The sequence below is a fragment of the Camelus bactrianus genome, chromosome 20 (genome assembly GCF_048773025.1).
Source record: "Camelus bactrianus isolate YW-2024 breed Bactrian camel chromosome 20, ASM4877302v1, whole genome shotgun sequence".
NCBI classification, from domain to species: Eukaryota; Metazoa; Chordata; class Mammalia; order Artiodactyla; family Camelidae; genus Camelus; species Camelus bactrianus.
Genome location: NC_133558.1, coordinates 24,834,490 through 24,852,402, shown reverse-complemented (window position 1 = coordinate 24,852,402; position 17,913 = coordinate 24,834,490). Strand labels below are relative to the sequence as shown.

Here is a 17,913-nt window from a genome sequence, read left to right as displayed (position 1 = left end):
CTGGTGCCCAACAGAAAACAATAATAAGACGAAGACAGAGACAAAGAAGAGGAGGAGAAGGAGGATCTTCTCTGTAACAGAGGACAAGTTCCTAATGATGATAATCTTGCAATAAGAGGCTGTGTTTCAGGTTTAAAGGAAGGGGAAAAAATGTCTGAACGTTTATATTTTGCTATTTAAAAAAATCAGCTTGAATGCATAACTAAGTAGATGCTAAAATTAAATGGCTGATTTGTTTTTAAACTATTTTTGTTCCTAATTTAGCATCAACTTAATTCAGTTCCTCTCTCTACCTATCACTTAAGTTTTTTCCTTCTAAGATTCAGTCTTTTGACTCATTACTTCCAGGATAATCCTTAAGCTTATAAATAAATGTCTCTGTCTCATTTTAACTCTTCCTGATGCTGAGACTAAATGAACCTAAAGTTAAAACTCGATCTGATGACAAGAAGGCCCAGAGAAAGCCTTGTCTTGGCTCCTCCTGCCACCCCCGAGTGAGTATGTTAGGCGTTCATTACTCAGGGCTGTGTCAGTGTTAATGGGGGCACTACCAAGTGTGTAGAGGGTTGAAAGCCGCCTTAAGAAAATGGCTTATGAAAGAAAGAGAAATAACCTCATTTGTAAAATGAGCTGCTAGAAAATCAGAGGCAAGGAATTTTGCATAAAGTTATTATGAAGATTATCTTTAGTCCATATTTGAAACATGAGAGGAACAAGTATCTAACATTTTAACCTCAATTCAACCAACTTGGCTCAATACTCTTCACTTAAAGAATATTATTTTTCAAGATGCCCAAATTATGAACAACCAACCATACTAAAAAATCAACTATATATTTTATTAATGTTAACTTCCCAATTTTGACAACTGTACTGTGGCTGTATAAGATAATACTTTGACTTTAAGGACTGCACACTCAAGATTTTAGTACAACAAAGGCAACTTACTTGGGAATCTGCATGAGGGAGTACCTCGGAATTCTATGTAATCTTCTTGAAAATTTTCTGTAAGACTGAAACTATTTAAAAAAAAAAAAAACAAAACCCAACAACAACTATATCCCAGAGTAGCCATACTTGGAAACAACTGGCTAGAGTGCCTGCTGAATTCCTTTCCCAAATGCAGATATTATTTAGGTCTGATGGGAAAGTGAACAACAAAACAGCTGCAGCAGGTAATCAACAGTAAGGTCAGAGCTCACACTTCCGCAGGTTTGCAGTTAAGTCAACACTTAACCTCTAAGCGCACCTTACTGATCAGTCACGGACTTCTACATGTCACTATCTGAGTCTACTTCCTCCAGTCCCAGTAAGGGCCTGGTTTTAACTGCGTCAATTAGTGCAATGGCTGTTCCAGAAAGGATGATGACCAAGACCCTAAGATGTGCTTTTAATCTTCTAGAAATAGATTTATCAACAGGACACCAAAGGAAAAGTAAATCTGAATCCTTGTCAGTTACAGGAATGCCAAGCTGGAAAACAGACTCTGCTGCAGCTAATACTCCCCATTAAAGTCAGTACTACACAAGTTCCCTCCCCTAGACCAACTTTCTTTTAAAAGCCACCCTGAATATTTGAGCATATAATTCAAGTTGCAATGTAGTAACATCTTTGGAGAAGAGCTGTTCAACTTTCTCTGGAAACAAAAAAGCAGCACCCAGTGTATTTTTTTTCAAGTAAATCTTAGCCCACATTCAAGGTGAAAACCTTAAAGAATGTCTCCTGTATTCTTTCTTTATCCCTTGATAAAGTAACAGAAAAATTAACAACCTGAGTTAAATGCCGTTTTCTACTTATACATGTATACATTTTTAATAAGTTTTGAAAGGGTGGATGAATATGGTAAATGCATAACATGTAACTAATTCCCCTGTCCATTGAGCTAAAAGAGATGTGGTTTATTTAAAATTCTGAGTGGTGGTTCTGCTATTTGGGAATGGCTTTCTGAAACTCTGTGGGTGGATACTGGTAATGAAACAGAGAATTCAGAACGGCAGGGAGCATAAGGCCAAATAAGCTTTTATAGCAGAGTGTGTGCGTGCAGTAAAAATAATTATACATATGTAGCAGGAGGCTGGTTAACTGAGCCCACAGAGGCACTTGGCTGTTCAGATAACTAATCACAATATGAAGTCCCCCATGAAAAGAATGCTTCCAAGGTTAAATTGTCTGATATTTAATCATAAAGAAGTAAATTTATTGGCTAAAGTTCTCTTGCGTTGTTGGTTTGGATACAACAGCCAGTGTTTTTATCAAGATTTTAACTATAAGAAAACTATCAACCCTTTGTGGCTCCTAAATTGTGATTTGCCCCAGAAAGAAGACAAGTTCTCAATTATATGTATAAAAGCTTAGAGAAAAGATCAGAAAACAAAAGGTTTTTTTTTTTTTTTCTGGAAGGCAAGCTTGTGAAATTTCTGTAAGAATTACTACTTCCCACCAATACATACAACAAAATTTTACTTTTAAAACAAGGCCTAGAAACAAAACAAAACAAACAGAACAGAAAAGAAGTTTGATTTCCCTGTTCTGATGCCCAGTTTTCTTAAGAAAAGGGTTTTCTGGGCTTCTGGTCATTCACAGCTTTCATCTGTTCAAACAGGGCTGCTAACTACCCTCCACTGCTCCCCTGACTTGGCTAACCTCCACTTCTCTCTTTCCACTCTGCACTCTCCCGTCTGCTTGGCCTTGGGTCTTCATCACCAGCTTCTGACTCCACTTTTTTTTTCCAACAAGACGATCTGAGTTATGAGAGTCCTTTCTCACTTTCCTCTACACTCCGTCGAATTTCTCTTTACCTTCCTTTCACTGGGGCCATTAGGTACCTTCTACCCACATCTCTATTACTGACTGAGCATTTATCAGGCACTATGTTAGGTGCTTTAAATGGATTATCTCATTTCCCTCATAACAACTCAATGGCTAGGTCTGTTATTTTGCAGACGAGAAAAATCAAGGCTCACTGAGAGGTCCAACAATTCTTCCAGTGATATGGCTGGTAAAAGGGAGCACCAGAAATGTGAACCCAAGTAGTCTGCCTCTCTAGACAGCCCACATGCCCAAACACCAACATCTATATGTCCTTTCCCTTCAGAATTAGGGGTTTCAACTTGGGCACATTCCCATCCCCTAGATTTCCAAAGAACCACAACATTCTATTGAGGCTACCCTTTCCTTCTGTCTTCTATCAATGAATAATTCAGAAGGCACAATCCCGACTTCGTCCCAGATAACTTTTAGTTCAAGAGGAGTAAACACATTTTCCTCTGACCCTTCCCCCTAGGCCCAACTGAAATAAAAGCACAAACATAACAAGAAAAATGAACCTACTATAATAAACATAATCATGTATGTTTAACATAATCAGCAAAAATTTTAAACAAATTTCTAGGTGTTGACAGCAATGGGAATGGGTTAAAGCTGAAACTGGTGACTGCAGAGGTGGTAGCCACTGCATGCAAAGTCAGTCCAAAGAGAAGCAGAATGAGAAGCAGGGCAGAAAGCAGGGGGATCCACTGAAAGTATATTTGTAAAACAAGTGTACTGGTCCACACCTCCCACTCTTGGCAGCAGGCCACATTTACCTGGCAAAAACTTGAACAGCTTTCATCTAGAGAGACTGAATGGCCTGCCTAAGCAAAGTTGTTTTTATGGTTCCTCAGTCAAGACCTCCTCCTCCTCCTCAATTTGAAAGCCTGATGGCAGGCTCTCAACTTCCTCACAACAAATTCTGTCAGTTAACATCTCTTACCCACTCCATTCCACACAAAGCCCCCAAAAGAAATTCCCAGTCAAGAAAGAGCCATGGTAGAAACGTTCCCCCATCCACCTTCACTTTTCTTAAAAGTCAGCAGAAAACCAAGCTTCATCAAGCAAATGAGGAGACCCTGAAGCATGAAGACTAAGATAAATAGGAAAATTGGCCTCAAAGCAATCACAGATTACTCAGCAAACAGAAAAGCACAAGTCTAACCACTAATTAACATACTCAGAAGATGTTACTATATAATAATTATTATTATATTCATAAACAAGAACAGGATACTATGAAAAAGAAGCCTTCAGAGAACAAGAGCAAGCTCACTGAAAGTAAATTGACTGCTGAAATACAATAAAAAAAAAAGTTTGACGATAGAGTCAACAGAAATCACCTAGGATGGAGAATGTGAGAAAGGAGTTCAGAGAAAAGATCACCATCTAGCAGATCCAACATCTATATTAATGAGTCCCAAAAGAGAAGAGGACACTGGCTTGGGGGAGTATCAAAGACAGTGTGCAACTCCATGAAGGAGGACGTCAGTCTTTAGATCTTAGAGGCCTGGCAAGTATCCAGCATCTTGAATGGGGTAAAAAGGACAACCACTAGATACTTTACTGCAAATTTTAGAACACCAAGGATAAAAACATGATCCTAAGAGTTCTAGAGGTGGAAAAATCCCAGATGGACTACTTATAAAAATGAAAGTCAGTGGCATCTGACTTCTCAGTAATAACATGGAATGCTAGAAGATATGGAAGCAATGATTTTCATCCAAGAATTCTATACTTAGTCAAACTTTTCATTAAGCTGAGGGCAGAAAAAAACATTTTCAGATATGCAAGAACCCCAGGAACTTACTTAGGGGTTGTATTCCAAAAAATGAGGGAACAGAAGAGAGAACAGTAAAGGGGAGTTCTGGGGTGACACAATAGTGTTTAAGAACATCTAGGCTAGATTGCAGCAGAAAGATGGTGGGCTCCAGGAGGGAGGTCTTGGGTAAAAGGTGGAAATAACAGGTTAGGAACAAAGAAAGGTAAATAGGCAAAATTCTGCCAGCAGAAGCAGGTCAGTGGTTGCCTGGAACGGGCATAGGAGAATGTAGGGAATGACTGAAAAGGGGGCACATGGAACTTTTAGGGTGATAGAAGTATTCTAAAACTTGAATTTGCACAACTTTAGAGTTACTAAAACTCATTGAACAATAAAATAGGTGAATTTTATTGTATGTAAATTATACATCAAAAAATTCTGAAACACACACACACACCCCTTGCTGGGCAAAGAATTAACTGAAATTATTTACTCTAAGAATTAAACCAAAAAAATTCATTTTCTTTTGCAATAAGCCATTTTTTTCTCTCCATAAAGAAGTATTCTAAACAGGGTAATCTAACCAAATAGTCCCAAATTCTAAGGGAGCTAATGCTTCAGGGTTTTTGCTTCTAAAGAATCCTGCTTGTGTACCTCTTCTATTCCTCCTCTAATATTTGCTATTTCTTTCTCTTCTGTACTTTTCCTTTGTATCTTAACAAGGGCAAAATAGTTCCCTATCTTAACCAACTCTACACCAAGAAATGCCATGACCCTGTTTCTCCATCCAATCACCACTATTTATTGGTTTTTAATGGTTCAACTAACTCCTTAGCTGAATGACTTGCCTGCTGCCTTGATTCCCTCGTTACCAAATGCCTCTTTAATGATCTCCCATCAGGCTTTGGTTTCCCATCACATTACACTAACTTCTTTCTGGTTTCCCAATGATTTCTGTTAGCCACAGGCAACAACTTCTTAGTCCTCCTATTTCCTGGCCCCTCTTCTCATGTACCCTTCACGATGCTGTAAGAAGTTTTCTCCTTTCTTTAGCTCCCTTAACTCACTGGCTCCTCTTCCTTCCCAGCCCCTAAGTATATTCCTTAGCCCCGTGATCTTCTGTACCCATTCCCTTACCCATCTGCACACCTTTCATGTCTGCTTCTAGATAGATAATTTCCAAACTAGATCTATATTTATAATTTCTTACAGGACTATCTACAATAACCTAAACTTTAGCTCATCAAAAACTGAAAATAGTTTCAACCAGTTTTGCTTCCCATTCTTTCCCTGCCGTCAGTCACATCTTTCTTTCCTCAGTTCCCCTAACTTCAGCCAACTCCAATCAGCTATCAAATACTGTTGTCACTATTATTTTAAAACACTTTTCTCAGGGTTACCTTTCGTTCTCCATTCCATTGGCCACTTATCCATGAAACACTCTGAATGAATGCGATAAGCAGGAATCAATTCTGTGATAAGTCAAATATTACTTTATATGGAAAAGGGAAACAACTACCCACATTAACCCAGTGGCAAGACATTTTGTAGACAGAAGGACTCTATCACATTAATTCTTGGTTTACCTGGTTTGTATTATTGAGATGATCATATATCAGGCTTCTTTAAAATAACTTAAGGCATCAAAAAACTCCAAAGAAAAACTACAACTTCTCTAACAGCAAAAAGTCTCCTGATAGGTTTTGAAGGTACTGCATAAAGAGGTGTATTCATTTAAAGGCACAAGTGACAAACAATTAACTACCAAAATGCTCATAAACTCCTGGATCAAACTGGTAAACTCTTTTCAAAGCATTCCTCTGTGGCTCTGCAAAGGTTTCTCCTAACTCAAAGGTCTAATTACTGTGATTTAGTGAAGTTGAGTGATCAAAGTTGAACAGAGCTGTATCTCAATTTTCCCAAGTATTAAGTGCTTATCTGTGACTCTAAAGCATTGCCAAACTGCATATCTGCAGTTTTCTGTTCACTAGAAAACACAGTCTTACCCACTGCTAGACTTTGCCTCCACATTCCAGTATCCCTTTATCACTCTCACTGACTCTAAGGCACTAAATTCTAAGCATTTCACCAGGAAGATAACTGTTTAAAACACACACACACAAACACACACACACACACACACACACACGCAAGCACTAAATTCTAAGCATTTCACCAGGAAGATAACTGTTTAAAAGAAAACATACACACACATTAGTATTATATTTGCTCTGAATGATTAGCATAATTTATTCTCTCTGTCTTCACTTTTTAAAATAAACATTAGTTACATTTCTTGCTCTCTAAAGCTGGAATAAGTTGTATCTATATGCTTCTGTACTTACTCTGTCTCTTTACGGTATAAGTTTCCAGGGACAAGATTTATACTTATCACTGCTTTTGCATGTTCCTACAGAATCTACTACAGGACTCTGTCACAGTGGTCTTTTAATAAAGTACTAGACTGGCTGGCTGACTACAGGGTCTCGGCTTGTCCTGTATCCCAGGTAAGCAACCACATCTGAAGGTGTGATCTATAACCAAGGCAACAGGCAATACAGTAAGATCACAGCTTTAATCAGCCATGATTATGAAATATTTCTGAAACTCTTCACCAGGGGGCTGCCGCAGAAGTAGACAGAAGTATGAGGAATAAATGCCAGCCCACCTGCTGGCAGGAGAGGCAATGGGACTGCCTCTTCAGATAGATGAGCAAGCAGGAAAACAGATAACACAACTTGTCTTGGAAGAAAGCAGCACGATGAGGCAGTAAAAACCCATCAGCATACATCATCCTATCACAGCCCAGTGTCATTCCCAGCCTCTATCAGCCCTCGCTGCATCAGCGCAAGTCCCAGACACTTTATCCTGTTTATAATTGCTGATGAGCAGTAATAAGGGCTCCATGCCTCAGCTCCGTCCGTTCCACTTCGGCACCCACCTATTAGGTAATAACTTTTATTTACAGCCTTGCTTGATGCGCTGTTCTATTAGTACAGCCAGGAACTGAGTAGGGAAAAAAAAAAAAAAAAGTCTCCTTAATGGGCAGTATCACTGGGAGGCTCAGATGATTTATAATGCAGCTTTGTGGTTGTTCCATCACGCTCCTGGAAAGACTGCTTCAGGAAAGCAACATTTCTAACATGCTGCCCTCTAACAGGCTACACACATATGCTATGGAGCAGAACCTGAAAGGCATCCCCCAAGATTCCCTCCAGCCCCTGCAAAAAAAATCCTAAAGTTTCGAAGGAGGAGAGGGGTATTAAATTCCCTTGATAACCTTTTTAAATAGTGTTGGCTCAGGCATTTTGCCCCAGTGGAGCAATATAACAGCTAATTAATGGAAGTTCAGGGCTTTTCTCCTTGGTAAGAGTGCAAGCTATGATAAAATAAATGACCATAAAGGCAAAAAAAAAAAAAAAAAAAAAAAAAAGCCCTGTGATAACTGCATTCAAAGATCCAACAAACTGAATTTGCACAAAGTATGTGGACCAAGAGCAGCTCAACACCAAAGCCTTGGGGTTACACACACACACACACACACACACACACACACACACACACACACACACACAAAAGCAACAAGCCTCATCACATTTCCTTCTCCTTTTTGTACTGGAGTGCATTTTTATCCTTCAAGTATAAAAATTCCTCTTGACAAGACTGGCACCCTGGCTTGATATTCACTTGTATCAGTCTTTCCTCAGAGGGGAAGCCACTGCTTCTCACAAGCAAAACCCAAACAAGGCCCGTGACGCAAGCCTCTGACTTCAAGTTCTACAAGCCTGTACAAACATGTCTAGCTGGCCTGTAACACAAACCACAGCAATTGGTGGCTGTGGGGGCCTAACTCTCATTGAGGGGTACAAATGAAAAATAGCAAGCTCTCCCTAAGCTTTTCTGAATCTATACACTGTGTGAAGTAATTTAAACTCACCCATTATTTACATATTGAGTATTATAGCTCATCTTATTATAATAAGCCTAGCTACGTCTTTCTATTCTTTAATTTATGCAACAAACCAAGCAGATTAAAGTTTTCACAGAAAAAAAACCCCACAAGAAAAAAGATTTAGTAGATTATTCCCCTTCCCAGTTATCCACTCAATGGCCAAAAACCACATACTGTCAGTAAACAATCACTGTGACATACCATGATAACCTGTGGCTTTTTCCTATGATAAAACACAGCAGAATGACCCCCTTTTAGATTAGAGAAATTTTTGCAATCCTGCCAAATATTTAGTATTCATTTTGCTCCCCCCCGCCCCGGAATCAGATGAACTCCTGCAGGACTCAAGATGATGAGTGCACAAGGTAAAACATTTTTTTAATACTTTTTTCCTTGCCATGACAGATTTACTGTTTTGATCTTTCTTCAATGGTTACACTAAATGCTAATAAAAAATGAAAGGTTTATATCTTCCCTAATATTCTCCTGATGGGAACTTGCATATTACATAAGTAGGTCAAATTTCTAATTTTCTGTCTCAAATGCTGATACTGCAGACCTGAGGGAAAAGCTATACCTGAAGGACCGAAAAGAAAGAATGAAAAAAGAACTAAATCACACAGCTGAACTTATACCCAAAGCCACCTTCCTTTAAAAGCTTGACAGAGTCCTTCCTCGAAGAGTTACCTACAGTGTATGATACTGACCAATATGTTGGAGTCACTGACTCAAGTCTCTGGGATTAAATGCACCGGTTGAAACTTTTCTATGAATATTAACTCTACCAGGAGATAAAATACACAATTGTAGGTAGTTCTAAGATTTACAGGGCCACCTCTGGTTTAACACTACTACCCTTTAGCTTCTGGATCAATTTGAAAGATCTTATATAAACCTCCTGGTAACATAACGACAATGAAACATGTCCCTTTAACTGGCTTCTGAACACTGATGTGGAAAGTGTTTAGCACATCAATCTTCTCTTAACTCCCAGGTGAAAAGGAGTTTCTACTCTTGTCTTTGTAAGAACAGACAATACTATCACAAGCAGGTTGCCTTAGAAAAGTGAGTCAAGAAAAGATTTGGGGGGAAAAAAGGAAACAATGAATAATACCAGGCTATCTAGTTCACGTCACTGCTCTTCACAGTGAAAGGAAAATAGGTGACCCGAAAGGATAAACTTGTGCTTTTGAGAAGAAAAGAGGAGAGAAGAGATCAGGCGAGGGATATACAGTTAAGACTGAATTAACATGCTTCTTATAGAGCGGAAAGATGATACTTTCTAGAAAAACCCGCCTTGATGTTTAATGGGACAGTTTCTAGTCCCATCTGCTTTCATCTCAGGCAATACTACAGCTCCCTTATAGCCCCACAAATGGTTATTTTATTTGTTATTCTACCAACTACAATCACATTTTAAACATACACACACCATTTTAAAACCATCATTGTCAAGTCTATCAGCGAGAATACAAAGTTGCTGAAAGAAGAGTACAAGTGAATGCAGTACAGTGGAGCACAAGTCTGCAGACAGTACCATCAAGTCTGTAAACCTGTCTATAACTTTTTCTTATTTTAACTTCAGAAATAAAACGACTATAAAATGAAAAAACAAACAAATAAAAAAGTCATGTAAGAGAAGTAAACTAGGGAAGGAGCAGCAATTTCCTTTTTTTTCATATGCTAAAAAGTCAATCTTGATAAACTCAACCTAGGGCCCAGAGCTAAGAGATGGTTAACGCCCCACTTGGAAGGAGCAAGTTTCCCAATGGGTTGGTCACTGTTAAGGATCCTGCCCCGGAACCAGACTATTTCTCTAAGGAAATTTAAGACAAGACATGGTTCTATTACAGCTTAAATTTTATGTTTCATTAATAGCAAGCTGTGATAAATAAAATACAAAACAACTTATTTCTTTTGCTATAACTCTCTGTAATTTAAGTCTTATGGGAAAATAGGTTACATAATATGTCTTTCAATAAGAAATCCTAAGAAAACAAACCTCTCTCCTTCCCCACAAGACACTTTAAACATATATAATCTTATGAAGATATTCACCTAAATATTCAAATACATTCCATATGAAGTTGTCTAAAGGAGATGCCTATAGCTCAGATTACAACGTTTTGGCTTAAGGTATAACGTGATACTTAGAAAAAATGAAAGGACAAGAGGGAATCTTCCAGTGGTTTGTTGCCAAAGAAAGCGAACTCTTTCCTTCACAATATACTTGTTCTTGGCAGGAATGTTTTGAGAATGAACAAGGGAACATGTGCCAAATATTCTGAGCTCTTGAAGAAATGAAAGCTCTCTCTAGTAATCTGAAGGTGTGATATACTTTAACTCTCACATTCTAACCAAAAGCGACCTGGGACTTGGCAGCACTTTTCAGCTCTTTGCTGACTCCAGACATCCTGGAGCTCTACAAAGCCACATGCCTTTAGTTAATTTTTCTCTCTTAAACATCAGAACAATCATGATGCTGTTGTAGTTTTCCATCTAAAGATTACACAGACTGTAACTGTTAATAGTGCTGTGACTAAAAGCCATCATCTAAAGCCTCTCCCACCTAGCTCACAAACACGAACTGACCTTTCATTTGCCACTACTGCTACTTTTTGCAATCTGCTTCTTAGACTCACAGTTATCACAAAACAACTTCTTCAAGAGTCCCTTCTCTCATTTTGATGGCTGCAGACCAACCACTCTGCATTGCTGTCTACCTCTCTAAATTACAATACCCTCTGATCAAACAGTAGTCACCCAAGATGCAGACACTAATAAACCATTCAGGGTACATTCAGGCCTTGACTTATTAAAACCACATAATAATGAGTCTAATGCTAATCTATAGATCTAATTTTCAAAGTACTAAAAAGAAAATGGCCTGTATATATTTGTATATGAATATATAATATAATATGTATATATTTGTTGGTTTTAAATTATATATATGGGCTAATACGTAATTATGAAACAAATCTGCAAAACAGAAATTTTAAAAGACCAAGATAAAGAGCTTTTACAATTTTCCCTCCATATCTTACAGACTGTACATTGTATGCCCTTCTTCAGAAACTGCTGATTTAAAGAACCACTATATTCTAGCCTAAGTATCCTTTCTCTAACACACATCATTATTAGGTTGGAGGCTGCTTTAGGTTCAAACTTGTATGGACAGATTGACTGGGAGGGGGTCTGTGAGATCTAATTCAGAGGGTCTTACTCTATGGCTCCCAAGAAACTACAACACACTAAGGTAATTATTTACTGATCAGCTATGCCAGAAGCCCCGTGCTCTGCAAGATCTCTGGGAGAGCCACTGTTACCGTACCCCTCCTGGAGGAAGCACCAAAGAGCATGTGTGTGAGGCCTGACTTCTACTCTTGAAGAATCTAGACATTAGAAATACAAAAACACTTAAGCAAGGTAACACTAATAAGTGGTGATGGTTAACAAGAAAAGTGCTCAGAATCCCCACCATGGGCAACTTGTAGATTCCAGGACAGGCAGAAAGATGGAGACAAAGACAGTCATCAGCCTGTGGTTCTCAAAGCAAATCATTTAATTAACCTCTGAAAATCAGGAAGCTCTGTCCTCTAAGGTCAGGGCCATTATTTAAGGCTATGGCAGCAGGCTAGCTCAAGGAGCCTGAGGGGCCTCAGACCAGCTACTTGAGAAGAAGTGCAACAAGCTGAACTTGGTGACCTTTAATGTCCACGGTGAGAAATTTCAACTTTCCTTCAGGCTTTTTAGATGACCTGCATATTGCATTAACTTCCTTCCAAATCAGAAATTCTCAATCTTTTTCTAGTTAGGAGGGATGTATGCACCTAAAAGAAGCCCTGAAAATGTGAGCCTGAGTGCTCAATGTCTTGCTTATCATTCCACTTATGGAGACCTCAAAACATTACCTTCAGCTCCTATTGTAACACTGATAAGCAACAAAGAAAGTGATCAACATAAAATCAATCAATGAAGCTAGGTATGGCAATGCATTTTGGTACTTCTAATCTACTCTTTTCTGCCTAAAATACCTACTGATGTGTTATCAACACTATCTAATGACTGGCCACTGTACACACATAATCTTTAATGATAAGATTATAAGAGCAGCTACCATTATTGAAGATCTATAATATGAGCTTTATATGTATTATTTCTTTTCTTACATCAACCTATGAGATTTATCTCCTCATTTGACAGATGAAGAACAAATTTTGAGATGTTAACCTATTAAAATCACATTTTGTAAGTGGCGGCTAGGCTAGGGTCTAAAACCATATCTGCCTCTAGAACTCATATTTTAAAAACTACATCATGCTATATTTCCAAATCTGTTTCTCTTTCTCATATTTCTTCACATTTCATTCAATGATATGCTTCATACTGTCCAGTTAGGAGTATAGGTAATTATAAAATGTGATAAAAAGTAACATTATGTAGTAGAAAACAACACAGGCTTTAGGAGTCGAAGGCTCTGTGTTCAAGTACTGGTTCTATTACTTACTAGCAATATTACTCTAGGAAATTCACTTAACTTTCTGAGTGCCTGTTTTTGTCATCTGTGAAAGAAGAATAGCCATCTTGCAGAACTGTTCTGAAGATTAACAGTTCATGTATATAAAGACTGAATGGTGCCTGGTAATGTAGTAATAAGCATGCGATAACTGCTATTATTATTTCTAGACACACAAAATAGTATGGAAGCAGAATGGATGAAACAGATCTGCCTAGAAGATGAAGGAGACAAGTACACCATATTCAGGAAGGGTTCCTACTAGTGTCAGTGTCTAAGATGAAAGCATGAATCTCTTTCCTAAATCTCTCAGGATGACCCAGTGTACTTGAGACTCACTCCTTGACTGCTACCTGAACATGCTGGTAGTGCTAACAGTAAGCCCTGCCCTGAGAGCCAAGACTGTAAGGAAAAAAGAAAGATTAAAGTACACTGTATGTGTGAAGCGTTGGGCCTGAAATCAAAGCTCTCTAAATGTTTTCAAGCTTGTGGCTGGAACGGGTAAGAAGATGGCTCTTGGACTTCCCACTGGCTAAGCAGGATGCTCTGTCTCACTCCAGGGCACAGTTCTCTTCTATCTCAATCAGGAACTACCCAGTGGAGCTTGGGTACTGGGCACAGGAGGGATGAGAGCACGTCAGGACTATCTCACACAACCTGCCTCAAAATTGGTCATTTGGAACAGGAGTAAAATTAAGTTCCTCAGAGTTCAGTGCCTGGATGTTACTTTGAAACCATGCACGGACAGGCCTGTTTGAGGTTAGCGTCAAAACTATGAGCATTTAGGATTCTTGGCCAGTTTCTGGTGGCTCCACAGCCGCCTGGGCCAAGTGTCCAAACCGGGCAGGAGTGCAGCGTTGCCCTTGGTGGCATCAGGAGCGGCAGGCACACCTTCCACGGCTTTCTGAGCAGCGGTGTGAGGACCAGCAGAGAGAAAAGGTTCTATATTTCACAAGTCACCATTATCTGCCTCCCCACTTCCCCATCCTCATCATCTTTTTCTTTTTTTAATATGTATTGACACATTAGTTGTCTAGCTCTTCATAGTGAATGTTTTTTAGATCTGACATTTCTACTGACTTGCAATTTGAACTTTAGTGTTATTACTGAAAATTGTCTCCGAGTTTGATAAACTCTTTCCCCAATGATGTTAACTATTTTTCAATGAACAGATTTACTACCAGTTTGTGAGTTATAGAGTCTTGAATGAAAAATGAAAAAATATTTTTGACTAATTAGATACCTATAATAATTGAACATATAAATACTGTTTACAGTGGAAGAGTTTTGTTTTGTTTTATTTTGTTTTGTTTTAATAAGCAGAATTTCAAGAAAGAATGTTTGGTAAGATTTGAAACTTACAAACTCTTGAAGTATCATTTAATATTAACCTCTCAAAGGTTTTCCCTTTAAAATATGCAGTTAACTTTTTTCCCTATTTATTCATGAGAAATTAGATCTTATGAATTGGAAGAAAATACATTTAATGTCAAAGAAATAAATAAGCCCCTTTATTTGTTGCAGCTTATTGTTTCTTGAAATGAATTACCTGAACAGCCAAAAAGTTAAAAAAAAAGTTCTCGGTGATTTAAAAAAAAACAAAAACTACGAGCAGTTTAAAGGCGCTGAGGTCTCAGTGTGAGTCTACACAGAGATAGTTTGGTGCTATTTCTGCTGGGGCGTTAAAAGGACTTTTTAAGTTATGAAAAACACTTCGCGGCCTTTAGAAAAACAATATAATTATTCTGACTCTTCCAAATACAACCCTTAAAATAACTTTAAATAGCAAGCAGCATTATTTAAAAAGGCAAATATGGCTTAAAATAAATTAAGCTCCAGGGTAAGGGAGCAATGGGCATTATGAGCGCTCTTTAGAGAGCTACAAGATTCATGACTTCATGCTTAATATAAATGTCACAAATACACAAAGATTTTTTTTTTTTGAGGACTCTTTGTATCTGGAAAAGAATGATTTCAGTACACCCCATGGTTTTAAGACGAATGAAAGAAGATAATTTTCTACAATTATTAGGATACTATAGTAGTCAAGTTAAAACACTGATTATCTATACAACAACTTCTTTTGTCCTCCAGCCTCCATTATATAAATAATGTTTTTATTTTTTTCAGTAGGTCTAAGACTTAGACAAATTAGCCATATGCTAGAAACTAGGCAGTGATTTGGATTTTCTGTAATGGTTCAGGTCTTAATAATATTCTTCACACATTAGGAAGCAGGTAAATTCTGATGTCCACTTTCTTGGTTCTAGCTCCCAGCATTAACTCAATCTGACCTCCAACAGCACACACCACTGACCTCTACTCACATTCCACTCCTAATACTAAGCACATAATACATCACTTCACAAATGATGGAAGAAATTAGAGAGTACTCTGGCAAGGACACTATATTAAAGCCAGTAGCTAATGCCTGTGAATAATTCAGGTAAGAATGAGTCCAAGATAAGAATGATGTACGTACCTGTACCACAGGATCTTTTGGTTGGTGTGATTAACGAGACATGAGCTGTATCTGTGCATGGCCCACCTAGAAACAGAAAGGCAGGCACATCAGTCAGGACATACCCTTTATGTGCCCACAGCTGCTATCTTTAGAGAAACGTAAAGAGGTAAGGACCAACCTGTAAATATGCATAAGGAGAGGTAGCAGGAAAGATGGAGGTGGTGGTGGTTCAGTAATTTAATCTACAGACCCATATTCTTTCTACATTATAACATGCTTTTCATAAAAAATAATCAAGACTCACATAATGTTAAGATGTTAAAGGACAAAATTTTAACTAGAATTCTGATCTGGTTAAGAGTAAATTACCCATAAGTTTGAAGAGATGAGCCTGTTCACAGAACAATAAGCAGGAGTGCCCTTTCCTATATTTATCTCAGTGGTCACCCTACCTTTGAATTTATTGTAAAACTGACCTTATTTAAAAGGGGGGTATTTCCTAAAGAACAAACTGCTTGCCAGAAGAAATAATTATTTTAATATATAAAGACAGCACTGCTGACTATGGAAGAATATCTAGTTTAACTGTAAGAATATGGTATGAAAAGGGCCTTCATAGAATCATTTTGGGCCCAGAGGTCTGATGGAGAGGTATAATTCAAGAGTATGCAAGAGATATAGTCAGTCAGTGGGTAAAGGCTTGAAAAGCAATCGTTCTATTCTGCAGAATCAGGACCATCAACAAATTCTTAAGTTGATAAGATAAGATAACTATGCCCTACCTGCTGAAATAGAAGTTACCGTATAAACATGAAGACCATCAGTTCTTGACATACCCTGGGAGGGGCAGTGGTGATGATAATTAAGGAAAGGACACACAGGCAAATGTTACACATATATTTCGAAAAGGCTCCCCAGGTGACTATAACTAGCAAAGGGAAAAATGATTACCTAGCATAGCTGTATATCACCTATGACAAGACTTCATATCATGAAGTTACTTATCAAAAAGGAAAGAAAGATGAAAGAACTTGGAGACCTGTTCCTTGAGTTTATGCCACCAAGATCCACGGATTTAGGAGCCCTGAGATCCCACCTAAGATCATCATTAGTTTACTGTTTCCTATACTCAGGCCATAACAGCAGCAAACCTTAGTGTGTGTAAGACCCAGGGGAAAATAGGAAAAGAGAGGAAAACTAAGTAAGTATGTTGTTAATGTCAAAGAGCACTTAGCAAATACCTACTATGTGCCACCACGGGTGTGCTCAAGGAGCTTATAATCTTGTTAGAAAGACAAAATCTGCATATTTAAACAAAGAACAATACCTGACAGCAGTAAAGAACCAGATGGAAAATGATCAAGTGCCAAAGAATATGGAACAAGTAATAAATGCTAAATGTAATCAGGAAAGAGGATATTCATCATTGGCTGGCATCACCTGAAAATACTCCTCAAGAATTTTAAAATGAGGCAGGAATAAATTAAAAGTTAGAAAGACCAAAAGAGCAGGGCAATTCAATTGAAAAATTTTCTACAAATGTCGCATTCACCAGAGAAAGCTTAACACACTAAAATTCCAGAGGTCCAAAGGGGCACCTGTAACATGAAAATAAGCAACATGGGGAGACAATGAGCTGCAAGAAAACCTAATACAAACCCCACATCCTTGAAATCCTCTGGGCACTATCATCCGTAACTCCATAAAATGCTGTAACTCCTGCTTCTATATGCATTTTGGTTTGGTTGGATTGTTTGTTTGGGGGCCTTTTTTGTTGTTAAATGAAACATTCTTATTTCTGGGACTATAAGTAGTTAAATCCTGCAACTACTCTCTTCTCACTGAGTAATCCTGGATAAGAGAGCCTCAGTTTCTTTAACAAAAAATGGGGATAGTAGAAGTGTCCATAAGCCACAGTGCTAATGAGATGAGCTGTACAAAAAGACTTCATACACTATAAAGCTTTGTATTATGTATCTTCACTTTCTCTCCCACTAGATTTTATGATCCCAAGGGTCAAGACCCACTCCATCACCTACTCTTGGGTCATGACTATATGGACAAAGGACACTTAATGGTGTTCATTTAGTGACCACTACAAGCCTCTTTACTGAATCAGGAGAGTAATGTACATTTTTTTAAAACCCTTTTTTATTGAAGCTTAACAGAAAGAGAATGAAATACTAGAATGAAGTGCACAAATCTTAAATACATACCCTGAAGGGTTTTAATATATACACACTTGTATAACGGTCATCAAATATTAGAACATTTTAGAAAAATATTAGAACATTTCCATAATCCAGAAAGTTCAAGGGAGCATTTTAAAAGTACAGAGTCCCAGATTCTGACTCGGAAATGTTGATGTAATAGGCTGGGACGGGCACAGGAAGAGATTAGTGTACATT

General features: G+C 38.1%; 1 protein-coding gene across 2 annotated transcripts in view; it reads right to left on the bottom strand.

The window, feature by feature from the left end:
* The window catches only part of ZFAND3 (zinc finger AN1-type containing 3), a 287,514-nt gene that overhangs the window by 38,010 nt on the left and 231,591 nt on the right, over window positions 1-17,913 (bottom strand). Inside the window, exon 4 of one of the 2 annotated variants that reach the window (XM_074348626.1) lies at window positions 15,524-15,589. The exons of the other annotated variant lie outside the window; for it this stretch is intronic. Coding sequence (XP_074204727.1) covers window positions 15,524-15,589 — 66 coding nt within the window. The remainder of the gene's footprint in view (window positions 1-15,523; window positions 15,590-17,913) is intronic. 2 annotated transcript variants of the gene reach the window in all.